This window comes from Aricia agestis, chromosome 4, assembly GCF_905147365.1.
Source record: "Aricia agestis chromosome 4, ilAriAges1.1, whole genome shotgun sequence".
NCBI lineage: Eukaryota > Metazoa > Arthropoda > Insecta > Lepidoptera > Lycaenidae > Aricia > Aricia agestis.
Window position 1 is genome coordinate 18,477,677 of NC_056409.1, and position 21,106 is coordinate 18,498,782.

General features: G+C 39.1%; 1 protein-coding gene across 2 annotated transcripts in view; it reads left to right on the plus strand.

Moving 5' to 3' along the window:
- Window positions 1-20,898, plus strand: part of LOC121725919 (sodium/calcium exchanger 1) — a 117,271-nt gene extending 96,373 nt beyond the window's left edge. The window contains exons 3-8 of one of the 2 annotated variants that reach the window (XM_042113098.1): window positions 5,981-6,105; window positions 14,196-14,295; window positions 18,025-18,117; window positions 18,844-19,002; window positions 19,629-19,800; window positions 20,508-20,898. In XM_042113098.1, coding sequence (XP_041969032.1) covers window positions 5,981-6,105; window positions 14,196-14,295; window positions 18,025-18,117; window positions 18,844-19,002; window positions 19,629-19,800; window positions 20,508-20,712 — 854 coding nt within the window. In that variant the 3' untranslated portion in view covers window positions 20,713-20,898. Of the gene's footprint in view, window positions 1-5,953; window positions 6,106-14,195; window positions 14,296-18,024; window positions 18,118-18,843; window positions 19,003-19,628; window positions 19,801-20,507 lie in introns of both variants that reach the window. The other variant, XM_042113096.1, reaches the window with a different exon arrangement.
- Window positions 20,899-21,106: the final 208 nt, after the last annotated feature.

Consider the following 21,106-nt stretch of genomic DNA (forward strand, 5'->3'; position numbering starts at 1 on the left):
AAATAAAATAAAATATACTAAAAAAAAATTTTTTTCTTCGCTTCGCTTCTGTGTTTTACAAAATATTATGTTGCTATTAATCTATTATTTATTTTATATTTTTTTAAACTGCTCGCTTCCATTTAATCTTCTAGAAACTATTTTTATATATTTTTGTGGTGCTGTTAGTGTATGTTATATGACGCATGTATATCTAATGATGTGTTTTCCTGCACTCTTCTTTGCACGCTTGACGGATCCGTCGTCTGTCTGTGTCAAGTAAGAATTATTTTATATTTGTCATGTATCGCTACACGCTAGAGTGCAACGTGACCGTTTAGCCTCGCTTTACCCTTATATCTGGGAATATTCTAGGAATGTTATATTTTGTGTGAATTTTTAATACAAAAAATGACTGTACTTTACCTTAAATATTTTTTATTCTTCTTCTTTTTATAATTTCAATATTTTTACTGTGTCTCAATTAAAACCAATATAAGTGAAATTGTACTAAACTAATAAGATGGTCTCGTTGAACTCTAGCTTTGCTTGTTTGCATGTTTTATCATTCTTTTGCACCATTAGCATAAGATGAAAACTTATAATTATCTTTAGAATACTTTATTTAGTTAATAATTTTGTTGGAGTACGGTAAGGATATTTAATGTGTGATTTAGGCGCTCTCCTTGTTTTGTGAATTAACAACGTAATTTTAAATCTTAATTTAGAAGTTGAAATAACTAGTGCGTAGAATAATTAGGTGAAAAGACGCCGCGTCCGTAGTCCTCGTAGCGCTTCGTAGTGCTCCGTAGAGCCTCGTAGCGCTTCGTAGAGCCTCGTAGCACTTCGTAGAGCCACGTAACGCTTCGTAGAACCTCATAGCGCTTCGTAGAGCCTCGTAGCGCTTTGTAGAGCCGCATAGCGCTCCGTATAGCCTCGTAGCGCTTCGTAGAGCCTCGTAGCGCTTTGTAGAACCGCGTAGTGCTCCGTAGAGCCTCGTAGTACTTCGTAGAGCCGCGTAGCGCTTCGTAGAGCCTCGTAGTACTTCATAGAGCCTCGTAGCGCTTCGTAGAGCCGCGTAGCGCTCCGTAGACCCTCGTAGCGCTTTGTAGAGCCACGTAGCGCTCCGTAGAGCCTCGTAGCGCTTCGTAGAGCCTCGTAGCGCTTTGTAGAACCGCGTAGTGCTCCGTAGAGCCTCGTAGCGTTTCGTAGAGCCGCGTAGCGTTTCGTAGAGCCTCGTAGTACTTCGTAGAGCCGCGTAGCGCTTTGTAGAGCCTCGTAGTACTTCATAGAGCCTCGTAGCGCTTCGTAGAGCCGTGTAGCGCTCCGTAGACCCTCGTAGCGCTTTGTAGAGCCACGTAGCGCTCCGTAGAGCCTCGTAGCGCTTCGTAGAGCCTCGTAGCGCTTTGTAGAACCGCGTAGTGCTCCGTAGAGCCTCGTAGCGCTTCGTAGAGCCGCGTAGCGCTTCGTAGAGCCTCGTAGTACTTCGTAGAGCCTCGTAGCGCTTCGTAGAGCCGCGTAGCGCTCCGTAGACCCTCGTAGCGCTTTGTAGACCCGCGTAGCGCTCCGTAGAGCCTCGTAGCGCTTCGTAGTACTTCGTAGACCTTCGAAGCGCTCCGTAGAGTTTTGCAGCGCGTGTAGCGACTAGGGTTGTCACTTAATCCTCTTTCTAATAACGATATTTGCAGCGTATAAGTATAAAAGGCCCGCTATCTTCTGCGGTGTTAATATTGCAATGTGCCAGACAAAGACCTTGTATAGTTATTCGCAAAATTCAAATGAGTTATTTTTAAACAAAAAATAATATGTTTTTTTACCCGTGTATAATTTTATGTGGCGTTTTGTTACAATAATTAATTTAAAATAATTAAACTTTATGAAATATTTTATGTTTATAACTAGATTTGCATTAGAAAAGACGTTTTTTATATTCTATTATATTACTTTATGAAGTATGCATTTTTATGAGCCAAGCAATCTTTCTTCACATAATTTTGCCACTTCTGAAAACATAATTTAATTCATCGATAATTCTGTCAACCCTACATCACACATATCACGCACTTTGTACCGTTCGTGATACTGTATTTTAAAAGGTTCTGTGTTTAATTATGCTAATTGTGATATAATGTAATGTGTAGGGCTCTAAAACTTTTTAATATGACGACTTGGAAATCTTGACTTATAAATTGCATTTTTAGAGTCACGAAATTTTTAAGGTGTAAAAATAACATTATTTTAACATTAAAAATGCATTATAATAGTAAAGATTTGTTAAATAAGTTTCTAAAGAGTTAAGTTACAATACTCATATGGCGAAGGAAAACATCGTGAGGAAACCCGCACATAGTTGGCCCCAGACGTATTGACTAGTTATTTCCTCGACTAGGCCGACTATGTTGCGAGAATGCCGTATGTGTTCGGGCAACCATACGGACATTTAAATCTTGTCCCAGGCACTACAGTATTTGAGGAGTGGTTACTTAGCTCTAAAAATACTGTATAAATCATCCACAATGGATGCAAAGGCCTAGTTTTTTTTAAAAGTTATAATGTATTTATAATATAACTTAAATATATGTAATAAAATTATTAATGAATTAGTAACAAACAGACATGACATTTGACTACGTGTCATTATTAAAATATCGGTGATACATCCTAAAATAATAAAATATAGTAAGTATTAAATGTTCGTAGTGCTACAGCTAAAGTACAAAGCAGTTACCACAAACGTTTTCTTAAAGCCTGTAAAATGAAGTGAGAATTCCAGTATTAAGTGAGAATTTGTGGAGAGCGCAAAATTTCTTAGCTCAAGTTCTTAGCGCTATAAATTTTGGGATACAGAGAGGGTATTAGTAATTGCAAAGAATAGCAGAAGTTTTACAGAAAGAGATGCGAAATAGCTTACTTATAGTACTATAATGATTATGTTCATAAATACATATGAGATTATAATATCGCCACCTTGGGAAAGAAAGGTCGTAAAAGCCATTTTGGCGAAAATGAGTTATGAATGCAGTCTAACTTAAAATTTTCCGCTCTATCGATTGGTGTTTATAACTTTTGTCAATTTGCAAAACAGAGTCTAAACAGGCTTTTTGTGGGAATTTACGGTGTAAGAACCAAAAAATATATTATTCCTGTGAAAAAGGGTCGTAAAAGATAGTAAGTTTGGGGCGAGCTGGTGTATTAACAAAGTAAAAAATGGTAATTGGTTGATTGGCTTATATAATAAGGCAAAGTAGTTGTCAGAACTACATTGTTCTTTCAAATTTATTACGTAGAGTCTACGAATAATAAAAACTAAGGAAAAGTAACTGAGTCAAAAAGTTTGTCCACGATTCTACAATATGTGACCTGAATACATGCATACTTTATGCATGTATTCGGTATACAATTTTGTGTAAATAGAAGAGAGAATAGAAGTGACAATTAATGTCAACGGCTTTCTTTCGTTTTGAGTGTTAGTGTGTCGTTGCTATTGCCATATTTTAGTGTGCGATAAGGAATGGGAGATTTCTTTATTATTCGTACCGTAGAGTTCGTATTTTTCGCAAAAATAGACCACACACGATAATACTCTATACGTAAAGTTATGATAAGAACCGTAATCTTAGGTCAAATATAAATAGGCTTTCGACATGTGAAATACATTCCATATGCCCTGTAAATTATTGAAATCAGCCGTATTTGGGTTTCCTAGGCGTGGGGTTTACATAGTGACTACTAAAACCCCATGGTCCTTTAAAAGGCAACGTAGCGGAAAAAAAAACACCGCAACTGTGCCCTCAATCAAACAAACCCAGCAAAAACGTTACATCCTACGCAGTGAAAATCCATACAACAAGCGACATTTACGCACTTTTAGTTATGAACTACGAATAATAAAAACTAAGGAAAAGTAACTCCGTCAAAAAACATGCTCCACAATACTTGTCAAAAAAGTGTACCTAAGGGCTGGTTTACACGTATTAAGTTGATAAGTAGTTAACTAAATTTTAACTTAATTTTAAGTTATTTATTGCATGTAAACACAAAATTTAGTAGCAAGTAGCAAGTTAAAATTTAGTTAAGTACTAAACAAGGAAATTAGAAATTTGACTATTTTCTATTATGTTGGCAGGCGGAGCTTGTCACTAGACACATTTCGGGCAGGCCGCAGGCACTTCAAATTAAGTTACACATTTCCTAAGAGCGGTACTAGGCTGACGTTACATGACAGATCAAAAGGAACCAAATTTAAAACTGTAATAGTATGGGATTCGTAGGTTATAGAATAGTGTTTTTTCATCATAAATGACGTAGGTCACATTTGTTAGATGCCAAGGTCGCTGCATTATCTTAAAACATATTCATTCGTATGACTTTATTCATAAATGCGAGCGCATTCATTTTATTTTCATTCGAGATGAGCAAGATATTCTATAGTCGTTAAATTATAATGAATATTTATTCAAATGCTCCGTGAACTGTATCAGTTTGTTTTAAATTAAAAACCCGGGTTTTAATGAAAGTGTTTTTATATTAACCGTTTCCACAAAAAGGCTTTATAAAAACTTCGTGAAACGAGTCCCTATGGTTTTTGCGATAACGAAGTTAGAACTTTCTCGCTAAAATCGGCGGTGGCGCCACCGGTGATTTCAGCGGCGCGGCGCCGCAACGTGGTTATGTGTTTCGGCCCTAACAGTTACATGTATTCGGATTTAAATAAACTGTTCAAGTTATAAGCTTTAAACGTCAGCTTCAAATGTAAGCCGACAAAAGGTAAACATTCAAACTTTTGATTACTCGGTACTGAGTGAAGTTGACGAGAATTTCACGACGCAAGTTCACCGCTTACCCGCACGTACGAACTTCACTCTGAAACTTCAAGTCGTATAAGAAAGTGGCACGTTGGCTCTTAGACTAAATAATCCAGGAGTGCGCCATAAAAGTGACGTATGGAGCGAGTGCGAAAAATATATCACATTTTTGCTGTTTTAAGTTGTTTTCTCGTAAATTTATGTAGAGTTATGGCATTTGTTTCAACGCATTCCTCATTTTAATAGCATAAATTATGAGTGTTTGTTCTATTTGTACGGTGCAAGATAATGCAGTTGTTTTGACAAGAGAACGTTCAGGTAAAATAAAGATGAAAATATCTACAGACTGCAACATTCGCAACGTAAGCGCCGTGACTATTAGCGATGTCAATTCATTTACATTTTAGAAATCTACAGAGTGTAACAAAAATAAGTGATAATACTTTAGGGTGTGTACGTGTTCCTTGTAAAGAGTTCACTGTGAAAGTAGCAGCGCTGAAAGACCAAAATTTTTTTTTGCACTTTTGTATGGGGAAACTCGTGACGCTCGGGCCCTTGCCCATACAAAAGTGAAAAAAAATTTTCTTCTTTCAGAGCTGTTACTTTCACAGTGAACTCTCTACAAGGAACACGTATACACCCTAAAGTATTATTACTTATTTTTGTTACACACTGTATATTCGTTGATGAACTGGTGAATGTAATATGACTAAACACTCAGGTATATCCTGGTATCGAAATTAGCTATTATAAACATAAACCTTCCGTATATTGCAGCATAATCCCAACTCAAGCCTTAAAGCATTGGAAATCCCAGGGAAATAAAATACTGCAATTCGAATCGCAAACGCGATCTTTCTACGTGACCAGTGCATGGCTTTTACTATTTTAATACAACATTAATATACATCTAAATCCATGTCAGTTTTCCATTAAACACATAAAAATGTTATGATGAACGTTAAACAAAAATGGTTTTAGGAGAGTTTATACGTTAGTTTATGATGATACAGAAACTGCATCCTTACGGTATCGAAGCTGGTGGAATTGGTACCCTAACTCTGCCATTTTAATCCAACAGCTACATATTTATTTTAGGCGTTTGAAACTCCAACCAAAGTCCAACCTCACACAACACACGACAAAGCTTACTTTACCCTATCTTCCAGATGACGACACTCTGATTCCGGTGCCAGTGGAGCACATCGATGCGCTGACCACGCTGCCGGAGGACGACGCGGTGGTGGCGATGATGGGGCTACCTCGCGCCGGCGAGATCACAAGGGCCCAGCTGAGGATTAAGGAGAGCAAGGAGTTCAAGGTCAGTATTCCACCCATTGATGAATGATATGCTTGATGTATCTACTTTGTTAGGAGGTAGTAGTAGTGGAGGTGATGGGCTACCCTGTGCCGATGAGATTGCCAGGGCTTAGCAGAGAATCAAGGAAAGCAAAGAGTTCAAGGTCAGTGTTCTGCTTGATGCATGAGCACTGAGCAGTCCCTGCGTTGCTAGGATGAAATAGTAGTGAAGATGACAAGGCGTTCCTACGCAAGCGAGATCACCAGGGCCCAGCAGTGGATTAAAGAGAGCAAGGAGTTCAAAGTGATGTATGTTATCGCCATGTTGCTAGGATGATTTAGTGATAGTGCCCAGCCGCTGATCAAGTTTCAATGCCAGTTTTTTGTTCTGTGTCCTGCCCATTGATGCATGTGATCCGAGCGCTGATTGAGTGTTTTTTAAACTATTTATTTACTAAAATGTGTTATTGAAACTATTAGTAAATAACTTGTTCAGCACAGAGACAAGATTTACTTGAGCGCAGCGTGATACTGCATTGTATTGCTTCCTAAAGTCATCTGAAGTCACGTTTATGTGTGCGTACGCAAGAGTCAGGCAATTTAGTATGAACAGGGCCGGTAGTTATATTATTCATCCTTATAAGTATTATGAGGAATTATGCGTGCGTGAGGTGCAATTAAACCTTCCGGCCAAATTTCGATACATTGATCCTTGTTAAAAATAAGTATAAGTACACGTATTTTTTCTTTTATAATCACTCAGTACTAAAATTTTGAGAAATAGCTTTTGAAAAATTTCCTAAAAAAACACCACAATTAATGGACACTACGCGTCGCCGGCGCGTGCTCCCGTGCCTCCCCCCGTGTCACCCCCCGCGTCACCCCCGCTCTACCCACCGCCACGAAGTGACCGTTCTGCAATGATTTTGAATGGGATAAAATATTATGTTATCGTAAAAAAATTAACACCCTATTTTTTTGGTTAAATGGACTCTCCTAATGATACCTATAAAGAACTAAAAAAATTGGCCGGTACGTTTAACTGCACCCTGTATTATGGGACTGGTAAGTTTGGGATCTATATTATTTACTTACTTGTGTGACAGGTTCCCTAACCATAATAAACATAAACATCTGTTTAATACGATTCTGACTTTAATACATTATGCACATTCCTAGCCCTTTTCGAATATTACCCGCTTCCGGCTTCCCGACCCTTTTTAAGAATTTCTTCAATTCAGTCCATGAATGTTCATTTTAGGTTGGACCCTTTCCTGTCATATCGTTCGAATTCGCACTGTAATCGGTAGTCAATAAATACCTATCTACTAAATTATACTTTCGGTGGTATATTTTATTAGGATAATCTTACTCTATCAATCAATGCTTGTTTTAGGTTTCCGTACCCAAAGGGTAAAAATGGAACCCTATTACTAAGACTTGTGTCTGTCCGTCTGTCTGTTTCCATTCTGTATCTCAAGAGCTGCTACAGCTACACTTTTGAAATTTTCACAAATTGTGTATATCTGTTAAAATTTAGCGTTGCAACTAAAAATAAAAACATTTCAGGCATGCAATATCTAGTTTCATTACATCGGTTCGCTCGCGTGTCAAATTTTATCGTACGACCGAGTACTGAACAATAAATTCTAAGTATTTTTAGCAAAACCAATTTGTGGTAACTATTAAATCTAGATTTTACTCCATAACCTCGATTTAGTAGAACAATTTAAATATTATTTTAATCCTGCATTAACTTTAATTTAATTAATTACTTGAAACTAAGTAATTAATTAATTACTACAAACGAATATCACCACGTCACCACCAGTATTTCCGGACCTATACGACCTGCAAACCTTTAAGAAGAGAGCGTATTCCCTCTTAAAAGGCCGGCAACGAACCTGCAGCTCTTCTGATGTTGCGGGTGTCCATGGGCGGCGGTAGTTGCTTTCCATCAGGTGACCCTTTTGCTCGTTTGCCCCCTTATTACATAAGAAAAGACATAGAGTTTGACAGTTAATGTATGGGGCTTATATCTAAATTTTCATTTAATTACAGTAAAGTAAATAAATAATAATACTAGCTGTCCCGGCAAGCGTTTCTTTGCCATATAAAGTATTTCGCCCGTATTATTTTATTGAAGCGACTAAATAAGTATGTCACCATGGCAACGACCATCGCTATCTCGTCGCACAAACAATGGTCGCCGTCAGTCTCGAGTTGTTATAATTTACTATTATTTATTTAACAAAATATGCACTGATCAATATATAAAGTACCCAGTAGCCGATTTTCAGACCCACTGAATATACATATAAAATTTGGTTAAAATCAGTAAAGCCGTTTCGGAGAAGTACGCGGCCTAACATTGTGACACGAAAATTTTATATACAGGATGTAACAAAAATAAGTGATAATACTTGAGGATGTGTACATGTTCCTTGTAGATAGTTTACTGTGAAAGTAGCAGCGCTGAAAGACCAAAATTATTTTTCAATTTTTTTATAGGAAAACTCGTGACGCTTGGGCCCTTATCCATACAAAAGGTAAAAAAAATTTCGTCTTTCAGCGCTGCTACTTTCACAGTGAACTCTCTAGAAGGAACACGTACACACCCTAAAGTATTATCACTTATTTTTGTTACACACTGTTTTTTTTTTTTTTTTTTTTTTTTTTTCGAAAGGGTCTAAGCTACTGGTCTGGTTAAGACCATAGTAGTTTAATCGTGGCTATAACTAGTCTGTTGCTAGTTGGTTTGGAAATAAACAATGAGGGGGGCCTGGCCCCCTCCCCTAAAGTCACACGTGTGACATTCTAGACGGGCAATATTGGGGAAAGCTACGAAAATAAGCTATTTTTATCTGACGTGGGGACACGGGTCCCCCCTGCTCTTAAGGGGTCCGACCCCTTACTCACTCTCAGACGAGTGAGGCTGCTCGCGCGCGGTAGCACAAACTAGCTGCGTACGAGTTATCGCGGTAGATGAGCTCAAGTTATTAATGTTATTGCTTAAAAGAGGGCCGTCCCTCTCCCCTTCCGAGTCCGGTTGGGGTGACATACGCGTGTATGTTCTAATGTCAAAGTAATTGGTAGAGCTCTCTACGACAATGTCGCGGTCGCGGTCATGATTTAGGTGTGTTCCTATGCTATCCGCATGCGAACTCGAACCCGGGATCGAGCTCGGCATCGGATTTCGGTCGGTCTGTCTGTTTGTCATTCGGGTCGTGTTAAGTCCTCGGGGAAGGCGCCGGCGTCGTCCCCGGTGCAGTACTAACCACGCGGGTGAGTGTGATTTGTGTTTACGTAACTGTACACAGTACGTTACGTATTCTGTGATGGGGTCTACAGGGTCGGCTAAGATATGCTTAGGCCGTCTGAAGGGGTATCGGAATGATGCGTCATGTTCGTAGTCCACAGCCTTACGAATGAGCGGATTGGGATGTACTTTGCCTTTCTCAAAGAATCTCTCTGAGAGTTCTTTGATATAGGCTTTGATAGTGATAAGCTCGCAGTCTCTATGCAAGTCGATGTTTCGCATGTAACGGGGGGCACCTGTTGCCATGCGCAAAAAACGGTTTTGTACTCGTTGCAATTGGTTCATCTGATTGTCACTTATGTGTGCGAAAGAGACGCACGCATAAGTGAGTATCGTTCTTATACATGTTTTGTATAAGGTGAGCTTATGTCTTAAGGACATTTTGCTACTTGCGTTGAGTAAAGGATATAATTTGTATAATACAAATTTCGCTTTACGTACGGTATTCGATATATGGTTCGTGAATGACATCGACTTGTTTAGTACTACTCCTAAGTATTTGACAGCCGTGACTTCGGGAATTAATTTTCCGTGCAGACTAATAGGTTGCATTTTCTTACGTTTTAGTCCGTTAAATAATATAGCGTGACTTTTGTCGGGGTTTAGTTCGATTCTCCATTTAGCGAACCATTTACCGAGTTCGGTAACTGCTTCTTGGAGTTTTTTGGACGCGAAAGCTATTTGGCGATGAGCAAAGAAAAGGGCCGTGTCGTCCGCGAATAGCGCTTTTTGTACTCGAGGGTGGGTGGGCAAATCGGACGTGTAGAGATTGTAGAGGGTCGGGGAGAGAACCGAGCCCTGCGGTACTCCAGCTTCTAGATCTCTAAGTGAAGACAGAATGCCTTCGACTCTAAAACGAAATTTACGGTTTTTGAGGTAGTTACTTATTATTATAACAAGACTATCGGGAATGCCGAGTTTAAAAAGTTTATAGATTAGCCCACACAGAGATGTCTCTGAGTGCGACAGTAATACAGGATGTAACTAAACAAAGTGATGATACTTTAGGGTGTGTATGTATAAACTTTTTTTTTATGAAATAAGGGGGCAAACGAGCAAACGGGTCACCTGATGGAAAGCAACTTCCGTCGCCCATGGACACTCGCAGCATCAGAAGAGCTGCAGGTGCGTTGCCGGCCTTTTAAGAGGGAATAGGGTAATAGGGGAGGGTAGGGAAGGGAAGGGAAGGGAATAGTTGAGGGTAGGGAAGGGAATAGGGTAGGGGTTAGGGGATTGGGCCTCCGGTAAACTCACTCACTCGGCGAAACACAGCGCAAGCGCTGTTTCACGCCGGTTTTCTGTGAGAACGTGGTATTTATCCGGTCGAGCCGGCCCATTCGTGCCGAAGCATGGCTCTCCCACGTATAACTTTATCTATACTGTGGCAGTCGACTTTTAATTTTTTATTTTGTACAGGAAAATTCATTTATCATTCTGAATACAGCTTTTATTCAAAATTTGTATGAAAGTTGGCTTAAAGTAGCACAATTAGAGTACAGATAAAATCTACTTTCAAGCGAGTGTATTGTTTCGTTTCACACGTTCCTTGTGTCGTCTTATCGTGTTCTTGATTACCCCTTACGTTCAAAACTGTCGTCTTACCATCTCTGTGAGCGATCGTTCTTAATGACCCCACTGCCGCACTGTAGTGTTAAATGGGGTAAGCATGCAATTTGTGTGCATCATAGTTTTAACGTACTTGAGTTTTAATAGACGGAAATATTTCGAAAATTAAGAAATACAAAAGAGAGGTAGGTTTAATGGTAGTTATTTTATAAATCTACAATAATATAATAAAGAGGTAAAGTTTTTTTAAAAGAATTTTAACACCAATAGAAAGCTCGTGTGTTCTTGAGTGCCATAAGCTATATTTTATGTATAAAATGAAATTTTGTCGTTGACAGAATTTCACGCAGGCGAAGCCGCGGGCAAAAGCTTGTGCAATAAATAAATTACATAGGCCGGGTTGCACCAGGGGTGTGGTCATAGTTAAGGTTAAGGTTATCGTCAAATATGGCGTCCATAATGGACTTTTACTAAGGATTTGACAGTTCATTTGACATTTTGTTATGGTTAAAGTTATAGTTAAAGTAAGTTGGTGCAACCCACCCATAATGAATGAAATAAAACATGTCGTCATCATTATACGTATAACATTTCGATTAAAACCTAAAGCTCCTGTTGTCTAAAAGTGATTTGAATGAACGAGTATCTATAACATACCTACACATTTTTTATTTTGTTGATCTTTTAGGCAAACTTATTTTTCTTGTACGAAGATTTTTCTCTCAAATGTACGTTGTAGCCTACCCCTGTATTTGAAATCATTGTATAGTTCTGTTTACTTTGCCCTTGGACTTTCAATTTCGCGTGTTTTTCGTGACGTGGCAATTTTATGGTTGTAATAAAAAGTCTTATTTCGTAACATATTTTATTGATAAGAGTTCACGATAGTAATTAAATATTATAACAAATATAAACACAAAACCTGTTAACAGCTAAAATTCTTCTTTAAAATACAAAAAAAATGTAAAATCATATTTTAAAGAATTTAAATTTGATTCACGCAACTGAAGTTTTTTAACGGACAAGGTCAGATTTTAATGAAAAAATATATTTCGTTGTGAAAGTGGAAGCGCTGAAAGAGTTACTTTTTGAAATTAAATTGTATGGGTAAATTCTTGATGTTGAGTGGTTTCTCATGGAAACATAGGGACCGTATTTTTGGTCAGTACTCAAGATGCATCTCGGTCTCAAGACACGGTTCAGGCTCTGTGATTGGTTGGCTGTCAAAATTTCGACCAATCACAGAGCCGAACCGCATCTTGAGACCGAGTCGCATCTTAAGTACTGACCAAAAATACGGGCCATAGAAGTCAAAAGTTTCGCTGCTTTTACGGTGAAGTCTACTTAAGAGACATGTATACGTCATACATACTAAAAGTATTTTAACTAATTTATATCTTACTTCTAAAACTTACATCGGGACCAAACTGACTGATATTATTAGTTTGAAAATAAGTAACATAGTTAAGGACAGGTACACACTGGTCGCTACGGCGAGCAGCGGTGACTTTCACAAGTTTTAATTAATCAAAACACGCGATAACCTCTAGGTTAATGGCCTTCTTGACGTTAGACAATAAATATTGTAATAATTGCAGGTGACAAAACAAATCGATCGATGAAAAAGACGCGTCTATTTTTCGTTGGTTTACGAGCCCTGGCCATTTAGCCGAAACTTTTTCGTTTTCGCTTCGTTATAGAATCGCCGCTCAAAATGTATGGACGCTTATGTCAATTCCATACATTTTCATCGGCGATTCTGTAACGAAGCGAAAACGAAAAGATTTTGGCTCACCCCCCTGGTACGTAATCAATCGGAAAGATCATATTGAGTCGTCCGTCATAATTGTTATTTGTACTGTAAACTAACTCATACGAAAATGACGTTAAGAGGAAAAAAGCGTGGATCTAAAACAACTGTCCCTATTGTGGCACTGCATATTGAGGTTGAAATCCATCGATGAAATTGATTCCTAGGCAGATGACAGACAAACGTCATTTGATCAGACAGATCAAAGTTAACATTGAATTGACATGATCCGGTCAATTCAATGTTAACTGTGATCTGTCGGCTGGGTTTGACGTAACGTGACCAAATTACGTAGGTCCCCCATCTGACTAGGAATCAACTTCTCTGATAGTACATAAGATAGTGATGTTAGTTCCGATTACTTGCCGGCTAACCGGTTATTCTATTAAAGTGTAAATTAACTTCAATTTAATCATTATGTTACCGCTCTCTGCTCATACGACGTGCAAGTAACACTTATCAACGTATAAAGGAACGTAAACAAGAAATTACGAGCAACTCCCGTTTGCAAAAAAGTAACATTGTAACAAACTTTTTGACTCTACGATACTTTGTTATTGTTACAAAGTCGCTCTGTTATGTCTCACGAGCGGTGATTCCGCTGCGTTTATGTCGTGCGTTATAAAACCCTAGTGCGCACTTACCCTGAATATTAGTTAAGGTGGAATTTTTATTGCTAAGATAAAAAGACGATGTTTATTTGTGAGTAAGGAAGAGCTGACAAGTTCTGAACTGAATTGAAACTCACTTTCTAAAACAACCACAGCAATAGTAAGTAAATGTAGGCGTTGGATGCATATTGCATACTTCATAGTCCATACCTATAGGTAGTTTGTATGCATTTGATTGCCTAATTTTGTTGCTTAGCTAGGTATAGATAAGCAAGAAAATTTTAGAAGAATCCTCCTTTTAATAGCTATATTGAATAAATTAGTGGTTTCCACGAGATTTATTTTTACACAGTCACGGTCGCAGCCACTTGAACAGACTCTTATTTTCTACCTTTAGCCTTCGATAATTTAGATCTTATGAAAAAGTTGACTTGGGGCCAGGCCTTGCGTTGCGGCGTCGTATCGCAAAAACAACATCGCACAGAAATGCGATGCGTTGTCACAACGCAAAAATGTCATCGGAAATCTCGCTGTCGAAAAAATTCCACGATCAGTTCTGCGACGTCGTAGATTTTTACGATGCGACGCCGCAACGAACTGTTGTGGCCTGACCCTTAGAGCTTATGTCGGACGCAAAATAATAATGCGCGTGCGTGTCTCTTACGCCGGATCTTCTCGCCGGGCTAGTTCCCGAATCGGTGGTATAGGTATCGTAGTTTCGACGTTCGTTGAAAAAGTGTTTTCATTATATCTACTTTGAATTAAAATATATTTTATTTATTTTAAAATGTTATTGTTGTTGCCAGAACACCGTGGACAAGCTGGTGCAGCGTGCCAACGCGTCCATCATCATCGGCACGTCCTCGTGGGCGGAGCAGTTCGCGGAGGCCCTCACCGCCAGCTCAGGTAACACCAGCTGACCATAGGTACAACATTTACACATAGGTACACAGTTTCAACGGAAAAGCAGGTGTCTACTGCTAGCTTCTGGGTTCTCTTTTAATCCTTTAAAGGTGCTGTGTGCTGTAACATTCGTCTTCGAGCATTACAATTTACATTACAATAATACCTCCCTGACTGACAAGCATTCGCGTGTAATGTTAGGAGTAGTATCAAGTTGTATCAAGATATTACACATTGTCCTAGTTTTCCAACAAGAGACCATAATGCGACTCAGTGGCGCTTAATGTCGAATTATGCTGAAACTACATTTCTGTCAGAGTTGGTATCCATTGCACGCATCAAGCGAAAGCACTACTTTTGATAGTGCTCGATTGTGCGAAGCGGTGTTGTTGTTGAAACATTCAACGTTAAGCATTATGCCACATAATGCGCTATAATGCTCTTATTGGAAAACACCAAGTATCATTATAAGGTGCGCATTGTGATGATCGGGGCTAAAATGGTCACATTTAGCAATTCCTTTCAATCAATTCAGCAAATGAATTGTCAAGTGTCAAACTGACAAATGTCAAATCAGTACAAAAATACAGAAATGAATTGCAAGCAGAGGTGCATTTTGCGATTTTGGAAAAATGAATCATATTATGATTCATATCATGATTCTTCAAAGCGACCATTTTAGCCCCGCTGTTCACCTCCTTCACTGATTTAAATTTTCCGTAAAAATACGTGTCTTGTTCTTCTTAAGCTACCTAGCTAACATTATATTTAGAAAAAGTCAATTGTTTTATGTAAGAACTAGATGTCCGGCGCGGCTTCGCCCGCGTAAATTAGGAATTTTACGGAAACCGTACATTTTCCCATAAAAATAGCTCTTATGTCCCTACTCCCTTCACTTGGTCTACTCTATATCTGTGCCAAATATTGCCATAAAAATTGCTCCAGTAGTTCGTAATTTCTAATATTTCCCCCGTTTTTCCCACATTTTCCTGAGTTTCTTCGGTCGTATTAGTCTTAGCCTATAGTCTTAGTTCTTACTCGATAAATGAGCTATCTAACACTGAAATAAGTTTTTAAATCGGATCTGTAGTTCCTCCGATTCCGTTCAAGCAAACATACTCTTCAGGTTTATAATATTAGGTAGGTATAGATTTTTTTAAATTATCGCTTGACAAACTCGAGTCTCGATCTAAAAGACTATGAAAAGTACTTACCAATAACATGGTATAATATGGTAGTGATGATGATGACGATGTTGATGATGAATGTAATTTGCATAGAAGCATATGCTTTCCGTTCTTAAAACAACGCCGAAACTCCCAAACTTGTATCTATAAAGAATCAGGAGTTCTCTCAGCACCTTCCGAACCACGGTATACCAGGTATACCTCGGTTCAAAATCTTACTTGTTGGTAGCATATGCTTGGAATACTTCTCACGAAACCGAAGTCACCACATATTTCCCTATAATTTTTGAGGAGTTCCCTCGTTTACTTATGGATCCTTCATCAGATCACCACTTTTGTGAATATAATACCGAATTGGGATGATACCCTATATTTATGATGATACCCAAAAGAAAAATTTTGAAAATCGGTTAACAAACGACGGAGTAATCGTTGAACATAAGAAAACGAACATAACACCTCCCCCATTTTGAAAGTCGGTTAAAATTGTAGCCTATGTGTTATTATGATGTTTAAGCTATATTATTGTAAAGTTTCATTAAAATCCGTTCAGTAGTTTTTGCGTGAAAGAGTAACAAACATCCATACATCTACATATACATCCATGCATCTATACATCTGTGGGATAATGCGTGGCGACGCTAAAGGAAGATCTTCCGACCGAGTGAGGTGTTATGCTCGGTCAGGCCGAAGCCCACGTGATACATTTCAGCTGTCGTATATATACCGACGCGCTCAGAAAACTTCGATAGCGCGATGCAGGAATATTAGGCGATTTGTGGGTACCGCCACACATCCAAAATTTTTCTCACCTTTTAAACCTTCCCTAGACCTCCACGAATAATTCAAGACCAAGATAAGATAAATCCGTTCAGCCGTTCTCGAGTTTTAGCGAGACTAACGAACAGCAATTGATTTTTATATATATAGATTAGAACAAAGTATTGTATATTAAGACCACGTTGTATAATGTATAATCAGGGTGAAGTATAGCTCGCAACAATAAGGTGTAATGACACTCGGGGGCACGCGAGCTAAATGGCCCTCTTACCAAGAAGCTGGCCACTTGGCCTCCATTACCCCCGCACAATTGCCACAAATTGATGGCAAACACGAACTTGCATTGGGATATTTTATTTTGCTTTGTGGCTAAATTAAAAAGCTAAGTTTCAAAAAGTAAACAACTTTATCTTTTTGGTATTTTTTTTCTTATGAATGCTACAACATTAGAAGCTGAAAAGTCAGTTAGTCTTAATAAGAAAATATGATTGTTGTTTATTAGGTACTTCAAAAGCAGTAAACAGTAACAAAACGGTCATGTGAAACTTTTATACGAGTCATCTATATTTTATACTTCATTAAGTGTGCAAAAAATCGATTCTATTCTGTTCTGTTTAGAAATATACAATACTAGATGACACCCGCAACTCCGTTGCGCCAAAATTAGTTTATCGCGCGGGAACCGTACATTTTTCCGAGATAAAAACTATCATATGTCCTTTCCCGGGACTCAAACTATCTCCATGCCAAATTTCAGCAAAATCGGTTTAGCGGTTAGAGCGTGAAGAGGATACAGACAGACAGACAGACAGACGACACACTTTCGCATTTATAATATTAGTATAGATTTACACAAATTTTGACGAAACGAATTTATGTAAATTTCTATTCAATATTCTGTTGGTTTAATCAATAATATTATTATCATAAGAGGGTCCAAGATTTAAGTCGCCTCCAAAGTTTCACAAGTTATTACTAAGCTCTCTCCTTTATGTAGTGAGGCGTACTTCCAAGGCACAAGTTGTTAAGGGGAAACTACACAGACAAGCGATAGAAAATATTTACATTCCCGTCTTTGATCCAGCACTATTCAGTGCTTAGAAACTCCTTTGACGGACTAAGATCAAAGGCTAGGCATTTATAATATTTTTGCAACTCACCGATTAGGCCGATTTACAGTACTTTCTGTTACTTTACTTGGCATTATATGATTCTAATAATAAAATATAGTTACAAAAAATAAAAAACATGCTTTCGGCTAACGAACGCACTTGAAGTTGAAGGATAATATATTAACAGTATATAGGGAGAAGGGGCTACTCTTCGCTCCAACGGAGACTGAAGAGAAGAAGAACTGCAGTAGTCCAACGGAGAATTACAAACATACAATCTGTAGAAGCTTATAAAAGCGTGTTAAAAATTGTCTTAGCCTCTGGTGCCCAAAAATTTCATAGCTCGCATTTTCTATTCTCTATTGCAAATATTATCGTATGCATACAAGTGAGATAGTCTACGATTATACCGACATACGACTTCCTTTACTAAAAATGTCCTAAGCATCAATTGTTGTATTTTACCTAAAAGGCTAGCTCAATGCTATAAAGACAGAGTGTATTTTATATTTTAAAAAGTTTATTAAGAAAAAATAATAATAGGATGGTAAGGCAAAACAGCGTTCGGTACCCTGTCTTTCCCAGTCACCGGTCGCCCAGTTCCTATTGCCCGAAACCTAAGATTCTCCTCTAATAAAGTGTGTTGTTTTCAGATGACCCAGACGAGCCGCCGTCCTGGGCGGACTACATCATGCATATCCTTACTGTCTTCTGGAAGTTTATTTTCGCCTTCGTCCCACCAACCGGTATGTTCTTTGCATGTTTTAGCTTTCGAATCTATAGAGTATTTCCTTTAATTTGCCCTTGATGGTTAACCATGATTACGCTACTGTCTTAACAAGGACGACGTAGACGATGAGCAATCAAATAACATACACATTCGTAATCCCCATTGTTTGTCCATCATGTGCCAACGTAATGAATCCCTGTAAGAAATATTATAATTTATTTATCCACTATCCAGTACTCATAATAAAAACCGTGCTTAATTTAAAATTTTCTTTTGAAGACTTAATTTCATGCAAAGAAGATTGCCATAATTTTATATTCAGTTGTGGCGTACGTAGAAAATTGCAAACTAATTTATTTTTAATGTCAGGTTAAGGAGCTCAGGGAAAGGAGCTTATCGATATTACTCACGAATTCATATTTTAAATGGCCAGTTTATTTTGTTTTCGTGCTTTTTTTGCTTGGGGACAATAATAATTAACTTTTTTGCAATAACTGAAGATGTTCGTCTTACCGACTAACCGTCTAAACTAAACGTCGTCTTACCGATTGTATGCTGGCCAATCATTAAAAAAAATAAGACGTTCGTTGTTTGAAATGAAAAAAGAAGATATACATTCTTTATTTAAAATCCAAAATCTCGACGCTACTGTATCATGTAAATTGTAACGCGACCTTGACATTTTACTCTGAAAGTGCCTAAATACACCTAAATAAGTTGTTTAAAAAACAATTGTGTGCAGATATTGGCGGTGGCTACGTGTGCTTCGTGGTGTCGATCATCTGCATCGGCATTGTGACGGCCGTCATCGGCGACGTCGCGTCGCACTTTGGCTGCACGCTCGGCATCAGGGACTCCGTCACCGCCATCATATTCGTCGCGCTCGGGACCAGCATACCCGGTAAGGGATGGCGATATGTGGTATGTTGTAGCGTGAGAGAGACGGGCATACTGACGGCCGTCATCGGCGATTTCGCGTCGCAGTTCGGCTGCACGCTCGGCATCAGGGACTCCGTCACCGCCATCATATTCGTCGCGCTCGGGACCAGCATACCCGGTAAGGGATGGCGATATGTGGTATGTTGTAGCGTGAGAGAGACGGGCATACTGACGGCCGTCATCGGCGATTTCGCGTCGCAGTTCGGCTGCACGCTCGGCATCAGGGACTCCGTCACCACTGTCTTCTAAAATCTGTGGTCACCACCATCATATTCGTCGCGCTCGGGACCAGCATACCCGGTAAGGGAATGAAATAGCGATTTTTCTGTGAGAAACACAGATATAAAAGTGCATGTCGGCATCAGTGCATAAGTGTTGGCATTCACGCGTGTGGAACAGTTGCAAAGAGCTGGTATAGTGACTGTAATCTCCACCATTGTTTGACAGTGAATTAGCTACTCCTTTTATATTGGGAAAGTGATCTTAGAGTTCTGCGCAGCCTACACCAACATGAACAATGGAGTATAATATTATGCTGGAGTAAGTTGAAACTTGTTACTTGATTATCTACTTTTGTTGTTCCCTCAGATACGTTCGCGAGTAAGGTAGCAGCTATACAGGACAAGTACGCGGACGCCTCCGTCGGCAACGTGACGGGCTCTAACGCGGTCAACGTGTTCCTGGGGATCGGCGTCGCCTGGACTGTGGCCGCCGTGGTGCACTGGAGCAAGAACGAAAAGTTCCATGTTGAACCTGGAAAGTGAGTAGATCATAAGATAAGATATTTACGAAGCAATACGACCTGCGAACCTTCAAGAAGAGAGCGTATTCCCCCTTAAAAGGCCGGTAACGCACCTGCAGCTCTAATGTTGCGAGTAATAGGCGAAGGTAGTTGCTTCCCATCAGGTGACCCGTTTGCTCGTTTGCCCACTTATTTTATTTAAAAAAAAAAGAAAAAACTGCCAACTCAAGTCGAGGCCACTCCAGGGTGGGTGTCTTATCGTTAAATATCATACCTGTTCTTTCATAAACACGAAGAACGGGAAATTATGTGACGTCAAAAGAGTTTTTTCCCAGAGAATAAAACTTTTTCTGATACCAATGAAATAAGTGTTTTTTTTTTTATGAAATAAGGGGACAAACGAGCAAACGGGTCACCTGATGGAAAGCAACTTCCGTCGCCCATGGACACTCGCAGCATCAGAAGAGCTGCAGGTGCGTTGCCGGCTTTTTGAGAGGGAATAGGGTAATAGGGGAGGGTAGGGATGGGAAGGGAAGGGAATAGGGAGGGTAGGGAAGGGAATAAGGTAGGGGATTGGGCCTCCGGTAAACTCACTCACTCGGCGAAACACAGTGCAAGCGCTGCTTCACACCGGTTTTCTGTGAGAACGTGGTATTTATCCGGTTGAGCCGGCCCATTCGTGCCATTTAAAACAAATACTTCTTTAACCTTTGCAATCTTTACAGCCTCGCGTTCAGCGTGACGATGTTCTGCTCGGAAGCCGCTTTTGCCGTACTGGTCCTGATGCTGCGCCGGCGCAAGTCCATCGGCGGGGAGCTAGGAGGCCCCCGCTGCGCCAAAACCCTCACATCCATGTTCTTCTTCTCCCTCTGGCTCATATACCTAACGATGTCCAGTCTAGAAGCGTACGGCATCATCAAAGGGTTCTAATTTAATTTATGAGTATTTTAATACTGTTTGGTTGATTTGAGTATTTCAATATTGATACTTGGTTTGATGTGTTGAGTTATGAGTACTGTAATATTGACACTTTAATTTATTAGGTTTACGTGTTTTCATTTTTAATTGTCGGTTATTAGATACGTAATTTGTTGTAGTTATTATATTAGTAAATTTATTTACATGTCGATTATTTATTTATAATTGAGTGTTGTAATATTCAATGAACTAGAGATCGCCCAATGGTCGAAATTCGACCTTACTTGCAACGACATTAGGACTACTACCTATATTTTGTAAACAATATTGACTTCATCATAGTTTTTTTCAATTCTTGTCTCTGGGACTCAGCTGATCTCAGACTGGCCGTTTAAACATTGTCTAA